Genomic DNA, 16143 nt, shown 5'->3' with positions numbered 1-16143 from the left:
TATTTTTTTTTTTTTAATATTTTCAGTTGTAGATATTTTTTTATAGGGTGCTGAGAATTGAACCCAGTGCCTCACATGTGCTGCTAGGCAAGCACTGTACCACTGAGCCACAACCCCAGCCTGCTCACTTATTTTCTGACTCTTATATTTTGCTGAGTATGCCTTCAGGATGACATCTGGTCATTGTGTCACTTCAGAGTGCAACTGATTTGGGGAATGTATGATAAAAACACCAAAGTATCTTTTTTTTTAATATTTATTTTTTAGTTATAGTTGGACACAATACCTTAATTTTATTTTTATGTGGTGCTGAGGATGGAACCCAGGGCCTCGCATCTGCTAGGCGCGTGCTCTACCACTGAGCCACAACCCCAGCCCACCAAAGTATCTTTTAAGAATTTCTTTATTACACTGATTGAATTTTATCTTAAAGAATATGTAATTCAAGGTATTTTTTAAGGTTAAGTAAAACCTTGCAGAAAGAACTGGGTACTGGGCTGGGGATGTGGCTCAAGCTGTAGCGCGCTCGCCTGGCATGCGTGCGGCCCGGGTTCGATCCTCAGCACCACATACAAACAAAGATGTTGTGTCCGCTGAAAACTAAAAAAATAAATATTAAAAATTCTCTCTCTGTCTCTCTCTCTCACTCTCTCTTTAAAAAAAAAAAAAAAAGAACTGGGTACTTTTCAAGATAGCAAAATTGATCAGTTAAGCAGCAGAGAAAACCAAAATTTTTATTTTCTACCAGAAAATTTAGCTGAGAGTTGAATTAAGGGCCTATTTAGTTTTTCAGCGAAATGCAATCATTTCTTGAAGTGAGGGAAAATGCACTTGTTTCTGAGATATCTGAACCCCTCTAGTGTTCCTACCTGAGGGCAGGCAGGAGTTCAGTATTCCATGGGGAGAGGAAGACAGTAATACCTTTGTTGCTCTTTCTTTAAAAGAGCCTTCTAGCATTAACTTCTCAAATTTTATTATTTGGGTATCTTCTAAAGGCTCAGGCTGATTTTTTTCTTTTTCCTTAGAGTGTGGTCAACTTTACGCCTTGATGTAAAATGGCATCCAAAATGATACTTCTTTTTAGTTTAAGCTTCAATTTCTTGTGTTTTAGTCACTTCAGATTGAATTCATGAGAGCTTCCTGACTCCAGACATGTCCCAGATGAGCACCATGCTGGAAGTCTATAAAACCCTGGCGGATGCTCCAGCTATTGTAACACAAAAGAGGGCCCTACCCTGATTGGAACCCCTTGAAAAAGCAGTAGGCTCCTCAGAGACTCAATACTGTTTGGTCTTCAAAGTGTTTTGTTTGTATATTCCTAAGCCAGTAGTAAATTGTGTTTTAACATACAAATCAGGTTTCCTGGTGATACAAAATCCACACATAACTGAAAGTGAAATCATATATCTTCCTTGTATTTCACAGACTAACACCCACCTGTGGACACTTAACGTTGTAGGAACAGTTCTTGTAAAGCAGCAGTTTACAATCTAGAGTTTCCCCCCACATGACTTGCTGACCCTCTGCTGATTAAGACCATTACTCAGTTACCTTTAGACTTGAGGTAGAACGACATCCTTATGTTTTTCTGGCTAATGTATTGTATGATCATAGGAGAATGCCTGTGAGAAATTTATCTTTTTGAAACATGGAATTCTTATTAAAAGAGCTTATATTGTATCTGGGTGAGAAAAACAAGTTGAAAAAATAGCAGGTATTGTTGGTCAAAGAAAGTTGAAAGAAGTTGAAAGATTTAAATCAGATCTTGTCTATCAGTTTGTGTGCACATGTGTATTTACTGAGAGCTGGGAAAACTGGATATTTCATTTTAATTATATATTTTTTAAATTTAAAAGGTACATTGTTCTTCCATGATTGACTCTTGATTCTTTTATTCCATCAAATAACAAAATAGGTAGGAAATTATCCCTACCTATTTTGGTTATAACACAAGAGAAGTACCCTAAAATCTTAAGTATTATTTCCAAACTCTATAATTTGAAGTGGACTTGCTCTTACATAAACTATAAGAAGAAAAGAAATAATTTCACTTTTATTGCTGTAAATTTTCTAATGAATTTATGATGTGACAGTATGAATTTTCTTGCTATATGCTAATGAAATATTTTATCAACTGTTAGAAATTAAGTTTTCTGTTTTTTGATTTTGGGTACCAGGGATTGTATACTCAGGGGCACTTGACCACTGAGTCACATCCCCAGGCCTATTTTTGTATTTTATTTAGAGACAGGGTCTCACTGAGTTGTTTAGCACTTTGCTTTTTGCTGAAGCGGACTTTGAACTTGCAGGCTTCATGTCTCAGTCTCCTGAGCCATGGGGACTACAGGCGTGTGCCACCATGCCCAGTGAAATTAAGTATTATTAATTGGAGATAGATAATGAGTTCATATACTCTCATGGTGATATCTGATACCTTTTGGTACCATTATGATTCTACTCTGAAGTAAAGCATTTCCCCATTGCCAGGTGTTATCCATAGTCACACCTTGTATTTTACAGGTTTTATGCTATAAATATTTGATTTAATATAAAATTATTTTTATGCAAGATAAAAAACATCTTATTTTAATTAATCTTAGAATGCACAGAGGATGAATGACTGGGCCAAAAATAAGTAAACAGAGCTTCTCTTTCCTTTTAAATTTTTACTGCTAAAATCACCAACGAAAAAATTCACATCAAAACCAAATCCAAGGGCTTAGTGGTAGAGCGCTTGCCTAGCATGTGTGAGGCACTGGGTTCGATTCTGGCACCACAGATAAATAAGGTCCATCAACAACTAAAAAAATCTTTAAACAACAACAACAAAAAACAACCCAAGGACTTTCACAGACACTGTACAGTTCAATTTAAGTTATAAAGTAAAGGACTTTTTAGAAATCTTAACCTATTTTACTTTTTTCTTTTGGTACCAGGGTTGAACCCAGGGGCATTCAACCACTGAGCCATATCCCCAGCCCTTTTTTATAATTTATTTAGAGACAGGGTCTTACTGAGTTGCTTAGGGCCTCACTAAATTACTGATGCTGGCTATGAACTTGTAATCCTCCTGCCTCAGCCTCCCGAGCCACTGGGATTATAGGCATGTGCCACTGTACCCACTTATTTTATTTTCTTGATCAGGGTAACTAGATACATGATTAAACAGTTTTATTTTGCCACACATTTTTATATTGGATCAGTAGAGAAAAACTCAATTTTTTAAAATGTACATATATATTTTTTAGTTGTCGATGTACTTTTATTGTTTTTATTTCTATGTGGTACTGAGAGTTGAACCTAGTGCCTCACACATGCTAGGCAAGTGCTCTACCACTGAGCTACAGCCTCAGACCCTAAACTTTTTTTTTTGCAGCTCTAGGGATTCAACGCAGGCCCTGGTCCGGGCCAGGCCAGGTAAGCACTATCAATGAGCCACACACCCAGCCCAGTAATTGAACTTTGATACTGGTCCCTTAGATACTTCAATGGAGAAACTAAGATCACTTAACCCTTGTGTCTGTGCCTTAGGAAAACTCTGGGTAGAGAACAATTATTTATAAGCAAATATAAAATGTCTAAACTCATTTATTATGAACGAAGGATAATGAGGGAAAACTTGGACTTTTTTTCTTGAATTAAAGGAAAAATGAGTCATAGGCAGAGGATGGAATTGAGAAAGAGTACCCTCAATAATACAGAAACAAGGAAAAGACATAGTAAGCAGGAGAGAACTCTGTCCTGCTCAGAGATCCCTAGGAAATCCCCGTCCCCTCCCCCGGTCTCCTGCCAGAATGTTGGGTTTCAAAGAACGAACAGATTAACGGATATCAGTACTAATGTGGTCTCAGGAGAAGGAAGGTAATTGGCTTGATTTATAGTACTGGCCGAATCTTACAGGCCTGCATGGCTCATCTCTCCTCGAATGTTAAAGAAACTTAGTCAAGGAACATAACAGCTGTTTCTGTTGAAAGGATTTCCTGTGCTATGGAAACTATCCAAGACCAGGAGGGAAGCAAGAATAAAGAGATACACCCTGAAGGCAATAAGATTCAGAGTTGGATGGAAACCACCCAAAAGGAGGCCAGCACAGATGTGGGGATGATATGTAAGTCTCTGAGAGTCATGTCAGGGAGAGCTGCCACAGAGAGACACAGACCGTGTATCATCATTTGGGTCATGTCAGTGGCGGCATCACTGAGAAACTCTGCCTCCATCTTATCATCTCTACAGAAAAATCAAGTGGCCTTCACAGAAGCGAAGATAAATTTTCTGACTTGGATTCCCCAGAAGTGGAACTTGAGGCTGGGTCCAGTGCCAGGACATTCATGTATCAGGTTAGGGATCTTGATGCTGTTGGTCATTTTTTTGCCAAGCATGTACTGTTACCTGGGATCAGTACCTTATTCTTTCTATGAAATAGTCATCCCCAAGAGTCTGACAGTGGAGGGGCATGAAGACCCACTGGGAAAGGCATCGTACATGCTGTTTATGCAGGGCCAAAAGCAAGTGATTCGCCTCAAAGTGAAAAGAGACTATTCTGTAAGTAACTTCCCCATCTACAGTTACCACAATGGCATCCTGGGGCAAGAAACGCCTTCCATCTCACAGGACTGCCACTATGAGGGCTACATAGAAGGAGTGCCAGGGTCTTTTGTTTCTGTCAACACCTGTTTGGGCCTCAGGGGCATCCTGATTAAGGAGGACACATCCTACGGCATCAAGCCCATGCTCTCTTCCAAACAGTTTGAGCATGTGTTATACACCATGGCACATCAAGCTCGAGTCTCCTGTGGTGTCACTTCCCAAGACAGACCAGTGTCCATCAGCCAGCAACAAGGGAGCAGGAATCCTCTTCAACTACAGGCACTGTCCTACCTGTGGTCACGCACCAAGTACGTGGAGATGTTTGTCGTTGTCAACAACCAGCGGTTCCAGATGTGGGGCAGTAACATCAATGAGACAGTCCAGAGAGTAGTGGACATCATTGCTCTGGCCAATGTCTTCACCAGGGGAATAAACACAGAGGTGGTGCTGGTTGGAATGGAGATCTGGACCGAGGGGGACCTCATAGAGGTCCCAGTGGACCTGCAAGTTACACTCAGGAATTTCAACAGCTGGAGACAAGAGAAGCTCTCGCACCGTGTGAGGCACGATGTTGCCCACATGATCGTTGGGCATCATCCTGGAGAGAACATGGGCCAGGCATTTCTCAATGGTGCCTGTTCAGGTAGTTTTGCAGCGGCTGTTGAATCCTTCCATCACGAAGACATCCTCCTGTTTGCAGCGCTCATGGTCCACGAGCTCGGGCACAACCTGGGTATTCGGCACGACCATGCGGCCTGCATTTGTAAAGATAAGCACTTTTGCCTCATGCATGAAAACATCACCAGAGAAAGTGGCTTCAGCAACTGTAGCTCTGACGACTTCTACCATTTCCTTCATGAACACAAAGGGGCCTGCCTCTTTAACAAGCCACGGCACGGAAGCCGCAAGAGGGAGACTGCTAGTTGTGGTAATGGTGTGATCGAAGAGGCGGAGCAGTGTGACTGTGGTGACAAATGTGATACTCACCCATGCTGTGACACACTTTGTAAACTGAAGGAGGGGGCTCAGTGTAGTAATGGACTCTGCTGCCATAGATGTCTTCTCAAAGGGAAGGGCACTTTATGTCGTCGTTCTCGAGATGAGTGTGACCTCCCTGAATATTGTGATGGTCAATCTGAAAAATGTCCTGTGGACAGCTACAAACAAGATGGCTCATTGTGTGACAGAATTTACTATTGTACCAGGGGGCAGTGTAGAAACCCTGATAATCAGTGCCTGAGTATATATGGTCACCCTGCACGATCTGCCCCAGAAGAATGTTATATTTCAATGAACAGGCACCCAAGTCGGTTTGCAAACTGTGGCCATCGTACTTCAACGACCTCAGCATACGTTAGGTGTACAGATGAAAATATATTTTGTGGAAAAATTATATGTACAGGTGTTGCAACCATGCCAAGAATCCGACCCAAACATACACTGATCCAGGTTGCTCATGGTAATGACTGGTGCTGGGCCATGGATGCCTATAACCTTACTGACATCCTTGATGATGGTGATGTGTACCATGGCACTTACTGTGCTCCAAACAAAGTTTGCAGTGCTCACTCCTGTATTGATCAAGCTGTGCTCCATTATGACTGTGAACCAGAGAAACGATGTTATGGAAAAGGAGTGTGTAACAATTTCAGGCACTGTCATTGTGAAGATGGCTTCGCACCTCCTGACTGTCGGCGTCCAGGGACTGGGGGTAGTATAGACAGTGGCCCTCCTGGTAAGCCAAAGTACCTAAAACAACGCAAAGATAATTATAAAGAAACCCGTAACACTGAGGATGATGAAGCACGCCTTAAAATGTTGATGATTGCTATCCCTGTAGGTCTGGTCACATTATTGTGTACTCTAATGCTACTTGCTTACCTCTGGTCTGAAATACAGTCAATGCTGTCACCTGATTCAGAGTCATCTATAGCCCCAGCAAAGGCGGCCCCAGCACCCAAAGGGGCCCCACCGCCCAAAGGGGCCCCACCGCCCAAAGGGGCCCCTCCTCCACCTGCCCCCCCTCCTCCACCTGCCCCCCCTCCTCCACCTGCCCCGGGGGAGGCCCCACCACCTGCCCCGGAGGAGGCCCCACCACCTGCACCAGAGGAGGTACCACCAGAGTAGGCCCCACCACCAGTAGCCCCAGAAAAGCCTGCACCAAAAGTAGAAGCAGGTGAAGGACATGAAAAAGAAAAGGCAGAAAAAAAAAAAAGACAGAAATTTAGTGGAGGATGAAGCCAAATATGTTAAACCACCCCAGGCATGGAGTGGGGACAACAATCTCAGAAGCGAAAGTGAAGTGAGAATTACCTGCATCAACTGGCTCTGATGGGACAGTATTATACTAATGTGGGAGAAGGGATTTCTCCACTTTCAATATTCATTTTAGTAAATTTATTGTATTTTCATATATGAAATCACGTGAGATAATCTATTTTTTTTCTTTTTACACGTTACCTGAAGCGGTTTTACTTAAGCTATTTTCATGGATCATTGCCCTCAATGTCTTTTACCGATAGGGCTGATTTTGAGACAACTGAAATGGTTCTTCAGGGTATGCCATCTTCCATCTGAATTGGTTGACAATGTATTATCTGAACCTACATTGCTCTCTCTGGGTTATTTATCACAGTCATAACCACTGTTATGTAAGGAATATTATATTTGTGATTAGAAAATTCGAATTTGCCCTGTCAGATTCTGTTCATGAAATAATAGAGGTGATTTGAATAAAAGGCTTTTTTTTTTTTTCCAGATGAAGCAGCACTCTAGACTCCAGGTAGCTTAGAATTTGGGGTCCTTTGTATTGGGGCTCCCTGGAATGGCAAGGTCTGACCCATGGACGTCTAACTCAGCCAGGCCAAGTGTTTGGGGAAGGGAAGGCAACGTACTCAGGAAGCCCCTTCAGTGTTGGGTTCACATTTCAAGTATTTAATTTTTCATTTGATTTCTTAGTTTTTCTTTTAAATTTGATATTTTGTATACAGATAAATACTGATAAGAACATCTTTATATATGAGAGCTTTGATGTGATTATTTCTCTGAAAAATAAGCACAGAGCAAGTATAATATTATAATATTACTGTTTCTTCCCCAAGCACTCTGTTAAACACTGCATTTACTTTTTTTTTTTTTAAGTTTATTTTTTAGTTTAGTTCTCAGCAGACACAATATCTTTGTTTGTAGGTGGTGCTGAGGATTGAACCCGGGCCGAACCCGGGCCGTACGCATGCCAGGCGAGCGCGCTACCGCTTGAGCTACATCCCCAGCCCTGCATTTACTTCTTAATCTTCCTAACTGCCCTGTGAAAACACCATCTTGTACATAAGGAAAAACATAAAAGCTTGCTGTGGAACAAGCTAGTAAGTGGTAGAACCTGCATCCCCCTCCCCCAGATAAGACCCAAACTACAATCTCTGCAGAACTGTGAGCCTTTTATTCATCAAAAAGTGAGGGCAAGACATTTAATACATCCTTAATTACCCAGCTTATGGGACTCCTGAAAACCACCTTACCAGTGGATATTGACTTCTATCAAGAACTCACTACATTGTGTAGGTATTATGGATTAGAATGTCTTTAAAGTGGGCAATTAACTGTAGAAGCAGAGAACCCTAAACAACTCTCATGATTTGCCAAGCAGGTGGCAGTGGGAGCTTGTAGGAGGAGGCTGAAGTGGTGGTGGTGAGAAGAGCCTGGAATCCCAGGAGCCTGTGAGGTGGAGCTTTAGAGATTTGCTGATGGAGCAGATGTAGAGAGTGAGAGAAAGGCATCAGAGAAGGCTGACACTGGTGGCTTTGCCCCAAACAACTGAAAGAATGTAGGTGGCATTACTAAGATGGGGATGAGTGTGGAAAGCATAGGTACTAATAAACATGTTTAGAATGAGATGCCTGCCTAACACCAAGTGGGCATGTCTCCTAGGCAGTGAGATGACTGGGCTCCCTGAAAATCAGGAGAACCATCAGCCAGGATGAGTATCTGAGAGCTGAGTATACCCAATATTTCAAGGCATGGGGAAGGCTGACACTGCTCAAGGGAGCAAGCATAGCTAGAGAAGGGATCTGAGAACTGGGTAGTTTCAAGATGGCAAAATCGAGGAGATTGCTTTCCTGGACTCTTCATGGAGTGAAACCAAGAAAGCAGATAAACAGCTTCTTAGCAAGATGGGCGAACCAAAAAAAAAAAAAGGGCTGCGGGGAGAGTGCTTTGGTGGCTTTATTGGAATTTAAAATTGGACATTTAATTCAGATTGGGGGGGAGGCGAGGATGTGGCTCAAGCAGTAGCGCGCTCGCCTGGCATGTGTGCCGCCCAGGTTCGATCCTCAGCACCATGTACAAACAAAGATGTTCTGTCTGCCGAAAGACTGAAAAATAAATATTAAAAAAAAAATTCTCTCTCTCTCTCTCTCTCTCTCTCTCTTAAAAAAAAAAAAAAAAACAGATCGGGGACTTGGGAAGTTGTATATGATAAAATAAGAAATCCCCAGTGGCAGAGCCACTACAGTGGCCAGACCAGAAGCACTAGCCAGAGCAGTCCCTCTGCAAGTCAAGTGGAGGGACAAGGGAATTAAAGGAACCCACATTTTTAGGAGACCTGAGGCGGGTCTGGGTACAGAGTGTTTAGAGATCAAGGCCATTGCCTGACTTAATTGAAAGGCACTGCACAATATCCTTGTGTGGGGAAAAAAGTAGTGTGGCAATCTGTGGAGGATAAAAGGAGGAACGATTTTCAGCTGTGGCATGGGGGCTGGCAGCTGAGGGAGCCAATTTCTGGCAAACCCAAGTTTGGCCTAAAATATAGACCCAGTGAAAAAACACCGCATGCCATAGAATGTGCTTGAGTGACCAGAAGAAAATCAAACTTGGAGAGAGGTTTACACAGGGGACAACCGGTTGTGGAAACCCACCTGGCTCTACTTCTTCCTCTCCTAACTGGCTGCTTGCAGGATCAGCTGGGAGAGATGCATCTGGCCATGCCTTTGGAAGGGCGGAGGTGGGGGAGACTATTTGGAGACTGAACCCAAAACCAGGAAATATGGGGTCTGCAGGTGACTTAGGGGACGAACAATTGGCTCCTCTATCACATGAGAGGAACCCAGGGGAGATACCTGGGGGCCAGTCTTCCAGTATGGACCAGCAATTACTGGACCCTAGAGGTACAATGATTTTAAATCTCCAGATCAACTGGCATTCAGTGAAGACCCCATGAAGCAGACAAGACACCCTCCACCCAGAAGACCCTTACCATAATTAAGCAGACCCACCATTTTTATGACATGTAAGTTCCTCTTCTTGTCGGAAAGCTTTATAACAGAACATCAGCACAAATTTGTGTAAAAAACTCAATGTTGGATAGGATTTCTGATTTTTTTTGAGGACTAAATTGCTGTCTTGCAAAAGCTAAGTTTGGCTGCAAACTTGATGATGTTTTTGCTTTTGTGGTAAAACTTGTAAAATCGCTAACTTAAAAAAATGTGACAAAAAAAACACTTGTCATATAAACCTTCAACAAATTTCCAGACTTGAGGCCCAGAAAAATTTTAGGGACACTCTTTGGACACTGCAGCTAATAAACTTCCTGAAAGTTCCTCAGGTGTCCAGCCTCTTCTGTCCCACCTGGAGCCCACCTAAGCTTAACCCTGCCTCCAGGAATTCCACCTATAGGATTTCCTTTCACCCCAGCAATCCGGAGGGTGGGGTATCACACTTCAGACACCTCACCTAAAACTGCTGAGAAGAGAAGCTGAGAATCTTGAACTCAACGGAAAGAAACTTTTAACTTTCATTGAGATATTTTTCCCCTTTTCCTTTACTCTGTTTAATTGGGACCTTAATGGTACATGGATATTTATACATACTCATATTTTTTCTCATTTCTACCATTTTTAAAGCCAGTTATTTTTTTTCTAGCATTTTTGAAGCCATGGATCAGTTTTTTGAGTAGGATGTTTGATTAGTATATTTTAGTTTTGTTTTCTATTCCTTTTTAAATTTTTATTTACATATGTATTTTTTCTTACCCATGTTTCCCTTGTTTCTCTTTCTCTCTTTTCTTCCACTAAAAATCAGTCTTCGTTGTTCTCTCTTTCACGCTCCCTTTATTTTTTTACTTCTATCTTTTCTCCTCCTCCTCCCTTATAATCATCACATCATATATCACTTCAGTTCTCTTCCTGTCCACCATTTGAAATTGTAAACCCTTTTGCAAACTTGTTGTTTTTATTGTAGGCAATAACTGATCACGTCATTTCTGTTTACTGTGATAATTAACATTGTAGATGTCATAGCAGGAATCATTTGATTTAATGCTATATATTGTTTGCATTGGTTGTTATTATTTGTCTCCCCCTAAACAGTGAGGTACTGGAAACCTTCAGGGACACTACAGGTTCACAGGGTAGAAACTCTACTACCTTAGATTCATACTGCTAGAAGTGTAGACATACAAATAACATGAAAAAGCAGGGGAACAAATTGCCCCAAAGGACAAACCAAGATACTTCAATAACAGACTCTAACGACACCATTGTGGAAGAAATATCAGAGAAGAAATTTAGAATGTACATAGTCAAACTGATCTGTGAAGTAAAGAACGAGGTAAAGAGTGAAATCAGAAAGAAAATACAGGAAGTGAAAGATCACTTCAAGGGCTGGAGTTGTAGCTCAGTGGTAGAGTGTCTAGCATGTGTGAGGTACTGGGTCAATTCTTAGCATCACATATAAATAAAAAGATTCATCAACAACTTAAAAAGGTGAATTGTTAATGGCATTTAAAAAAAAGATCACTTCAACAAAGAGAGTGTCAGAAAAAAAAATCAAGCAGAAATCCTCAAAATGAAGGAATATTAAGCCAAATTAAAAGAATTCAATGGAAAGCATCACCAAGATCACTTGGAATACAGAGTTTCAGGCAATGGAAACAAAATATATAATCTTGAAAAAAGTTGATTCTGGAGAAAAGATATTAAGAGACTATGAATAGAATTTCCAAGAAATATGGGATAACATGGAAAGACCAAATTAAGATTTATTGGGATAGATGAAGGCTTAGAGATAGAAACCAAAGGACTGCACAATCTTTTCAACAAAATAATATCAGAAAATTATCCCAAACCTACAGAATAAAATGGAAAATCAAATACAAGAGGCTTTACAGGAGCCACAGACCCACACTAAGGCACATTCTTATGAAAATGCCTAACATACAGATAAGGATAGAATTTTAAAGGCTGCCAAAGAAAAACAGCAAGTAATATCAATCTGGATCCAGACCAATCTGGATCTCAGCTGATTTCTCAACCCCAACCCTCAGAGCTAAAAGTTCTTGGAATAATATATACCAAGCTCTGAAAGAAAATGAATGCCAGCCATGAATACTATATCCAGCACAATTAAGCTTCAGAATTGATGCTGATGAATAAAAACCTTCCACGATAAACAAAAGTTAAAATAATTCACAACTAGAAAACCTACACTACAAAACATTCTCAATAAAATATTTCATGAAGAAATGAGAAATAAAAGTAAAAATGGACTTCAAGCCAAAGTTAATCAGAAGTGACAGAAGGAAATTTCATACTGCTTCAGGGAACTATACATCAACAAGACATAACAATCGTAAGTATTTATGCCCCAAATAATGGAGCATCTCTATACATCAAATAAATCCTTCTCAATTTCAAGAAACAAATAGACCACCATGCAATAATTCTGAGTAACTTTAACATGCCTCTGTCAACATTGGATAGATCCTCCAAACAAAAACTAAATAAAGAAGCTATTGTACTAAAAAAATGCAATTGATGATTTAGACTTTACAGACATTTACAGAATATTTCATCCATCAATGACTGAATACACTTTCTTCTCAGAAGCACATAGATCCTTCTATAATACAATGTTACGTAAGCTATCACATATGTTGGCATACAATTGTAATATTACCTTAATATATTTTTAGCATCTGTAGGGTTATTTTGATAGCTTCCTTCCATTAACATTAATTTTGGTATTCTTGCTTCTTTTCTTGATTAGACTTGATTTTATCAACTTTTAACTGTATTATTTCTTCTCTATTTCATATATTTCTGCTCCTACTCTTATTTTTTCCTTCCTACTACCTAATTTGAAAATAATTTGATTGTTACTCTAGCTTCTTTCTTGATACAAGTACTTCAAGTTATAAATGTTCATCTGAGCACTTTTTCATCCCAGAGATGCTGATATTTTAAGCTTTTATTATTACATAGTTCAAAGCACTTTTTATTCACTTTTCTTGTAGTTTCTTCCTTGACCTGTGAGATATTTATAAGTGTGCCATTTAATTTTGAAGTAGTTGACATGTGGAGGTGGGGCTTTATATATCTCAAGGTGATTGATTTCTAATGTAATAAAATATGCAAGAAATACAGTCTGCATAATTTCAATTTTAAAAAAGTAATGGAAATGCAGGGCTGAATTGTAGCTCAGTGGCAAAGTGCTTGTCTTGCACATGAGAGGCACTGAGTTCAATCCTCAGCACCTCATAAATATAAATAAATAAATCAATTAATAAAGTTATAAAAACACCACTTCTATGTTTACAAAGTAATGAAAATGGTTTTTATATTGATTGTATTGATTACACGTGTCAAAACATGTCAAAACTGATCAAACTGAATGCTTCAAATATGTGCATTTAACTGTACTTTAATTTTACCCCAATAAAGCTATTAAAAAAAAAAAAACTTGGGCTGGGGATGTGGCTCAAGCGGTGGCGCGCTCGCCTGGCATGTGTGCGGCCCGGGTTCGATCCTCAGCACCACATACAAACAAAGGTGTTGTGTCCGCCGATAACTAAAAAATAAATATTAAAATTCTCTCTCTCTTTCTCTCTCTCTATCTATCTCTTTAAAAAAAAAAAAACTTAGGCCCTGGGACATTCCATGTGTTTATGTTGCCAAGATGAGGAAGATTCAGAGAGGTCAGAGAAGGAGGGTTTGATGTGGTAGGAATACCACCAAGGGAGAGCTCTGTCCTGAAAATCAAGAGAAGAAAGTGTTTCTAGAAGAGTCTTACACTACCAATCCAATATACCTGGAAGTCCTCATGGCAGGATCTTCAGCACACAGAATGTGGCTTCTCAGCAGCATCCCAACCCTTCAGTGCAATGTGAGTCATCCTCAGTTTCCACTCAGACAACTGCAGAAGTCATTCACTGTTCTGACCTTTCACTTTGGTCCCCCAATAACCCAGGAGGCAGAGGAGTTCTTCTAAATGTGAGATCACAGATGGACTTTTAAATGTTGTTGATATGTCAGTCCATAGAGACAAGATTAAGGAATGCTTGTGTAATTTGATAATGGAGACTCAGACACTGGTAACCTGCAATATGAAACTTTAGTTGGATGGCCAGAGATGAGATAGCATTCTCAATAGTAATCACCCATTAGTAGCATAGATATAGAGATCTACATTTGTAAAGGTGTTGACAGATATTCAAAGTTTATCATCACATATCATAAACAAGGCAAAATGTTAGACTCAAACACCAAATGTTACCGAGAGAATGTATAATAGTAGAAATCCCCATAGTGCTATAGGACTAGACTGGCACATAACTGAAATACAGTGTATTATATTCTAGTTAAATTTACATTTTACCTATCCCATGACCTAGCATTCTACTTCTAGGTACATATCTGAGAAGTCATGCACATCTGCTATGGACATTACTGGCATAATGTGCACAGCAACATTGTTCATAGTCTTTCCTAAAGTAGAAGGATGAAGATGACAAAATCATTAGTGAATCATGAGAGATTTGTAGAGAGATAGCAGCATAGAACAATGGAAAGAAAAGAACTATGACTTCATGCAATAACATGGTGGAAACCTAAATGAAGTGTGAATAAAAGAAGCCATGAATAAAGTTATAATTTTATGTATTCATGTGAAATCTAAAGACAGATACAATGAAATCACATTACAAGCTGTATATTTAGAAGATAAAACTACAAAGAAATGTGAAAAAGCAGTTACCATAAAAGACAAGACCACAATCATCACTGTATAAGGAGGGATTCTGTAAATATAAAGGGTTAAATACTTGAAAATTAAGATCACACAGCTCTTCCATTTCAATAGCTCCCCAAAATATACATCTAAATGGCACATTGCAATGAATGTGCTACATTTCACAATTTAAAAAATGTTAGAGCAGAAGAAACCACTACCACCTGTCCCCATCATGTTGACACTTTAGGGTCAGTGGCTGCCATAGTCACATGAGTCCTGCTTGTTGCCCAACAGGAACTAGGAAGGTATGCCTCTGTGCATCAAGACCTGGGAAAGGTATCAGCCTTGTCTGCAGCTCCCAGAAGGCATCTACTAGGGGTCCCAGTTCCTGGTACCACCTGGTACTCACCCAGTAGGAAACAATCCATACCCTTAGGACTGTGGCTGCTGGTGCCAAAAGCCTAGCATCAACTTTGACTGTCCCTTGGTATCTGGGGAAGGTCCCAACCATGTTTTCATGTGCCAAATACAGGTATTAGCACCCCAAACAAATCCTGGCATCACCTGCATTTACCTGGCCAGAAAAAAAAAGGGTTCCTTCCCAGCCTACTGCCCTGGGACTGTAGCTGCACATGGAAAAGCTACAGCATCATTCAAGCTCATCCCTGGGTTCCTGTGCCATGCAGCTCCAGGACTGTGGGTACCAATTCCACAAGCCTGGGCCCTACTGGAACTCAGTAGTAATGTAGAGACATCCCTATCCATGTTCTATAGCTCCAGAGGTACACAAGGCCCAGTATCAGATGCACTCAACCCTCAGGACCTAGGGGAGTAGTTTATGTGCTATACCACCCCACAACCAATGAATAAAGTTATAATTTTATGTATTCATGTGAAATTAAAGACATATACAATGAAATCACATTACAAGCTGTATGTTTAGAAGGTAAAACTATAAAGAAATGTGAAAAAGCAGTTATCAAAAAAGACAAGACCACAATCATCACTGTATAAGGAGGGAATCTGTAAATATAAAGGGTCCAATACTTGATGAAAATTAAGATCACACAGCATGTGCCCTGGGGGACCTAGGAGGGTCTCTTCCTAGGTCCCAGCCTATGGACTCAAGGCCATAGACACAGATGTCAAAAGCCCTACTATCACTTACATTTGTCCTTTGGGACCTACAGAAGGTACCATCTGGGTTCCACAGCTCCAGGAATGCAGCTACCAATACCACAGGCACCAGCAACACCCAGAATCATCCAATGGCACCTGGGAAAGGTCCCTTTTGTGTCCCACAACCTTAAGTCCATGGTCACCGGTACTACAGTCCCTGAATCACCTGTGTCCATCCCACAAGCGCTGGATAAGATCCCATCCAATCCTGTGGCTCCAGAACTGTGGCCCTTGGTACCACAGGACTAGGCATCTCTTGCATTTATCCTCAGCATCCTCAGGAAGGTCTCCTTCACATTCTGTGGTTTGGGGACCAGGGCTGACAATGCCACAACCCTTAGGGTCACCTGTACTTGACTTGAGTGATCTGGGGCC

At 40.6% G+C, this 16143-nt stretch overlaps 2 protein-coding genes across 2 annotated transcripts in view; one reads left to right on the top strand and one right to left on the bottom strand.

Moving 5' to 3' along the window:
• The first annotated feature begins 4179 nt into the window (after positions 1–4179).
• LOC143398846 (disintegrin and metalloproteinase domain-containing protein 1a-like) lies at positions 4180–6825 on the top strand. The gene is given in 1 exon segment (XM_076855589.2): positions 4180–6825. A coding segment is annotated over 1 exon segment (2646 nt).
• Positions 6274–16143, bottom strand: part of Tmem116 (transmembrane protein 116) — a 94075-nt gene continuing 84205 nt past the window's right edge. The window contains exon 15 of the transcript XR_013092363.1: positions 6274–6336. The gene's annotated coding sequence lies outside the window, so the exon portion shown is untranslated. The remainder of the gene's footprint in view (positions 6337–16143) is intronic.

The sequence above is a fragment of the Callospermophilus lateralis genome, chromosome 1, assembly GCF_048772815.1.
Source record: "Callospermophilus lateralis isolate mCalLat2 chromosome 1, mCalLat2.hap1, whole genome shotgun sequence".
Classification (NCBI taxonomy): Eukaryota; Metazoa; Chordata; class Mammalia; order Rodentia; family Sciuridae; genus Callospermophilus; species Callospermophilus lateralis.
The sequence above is the reverse complement of the archived record's forward strand: the minus strand, read 5'-3'. Positions and strand labels throughout refer to the sequence as shown.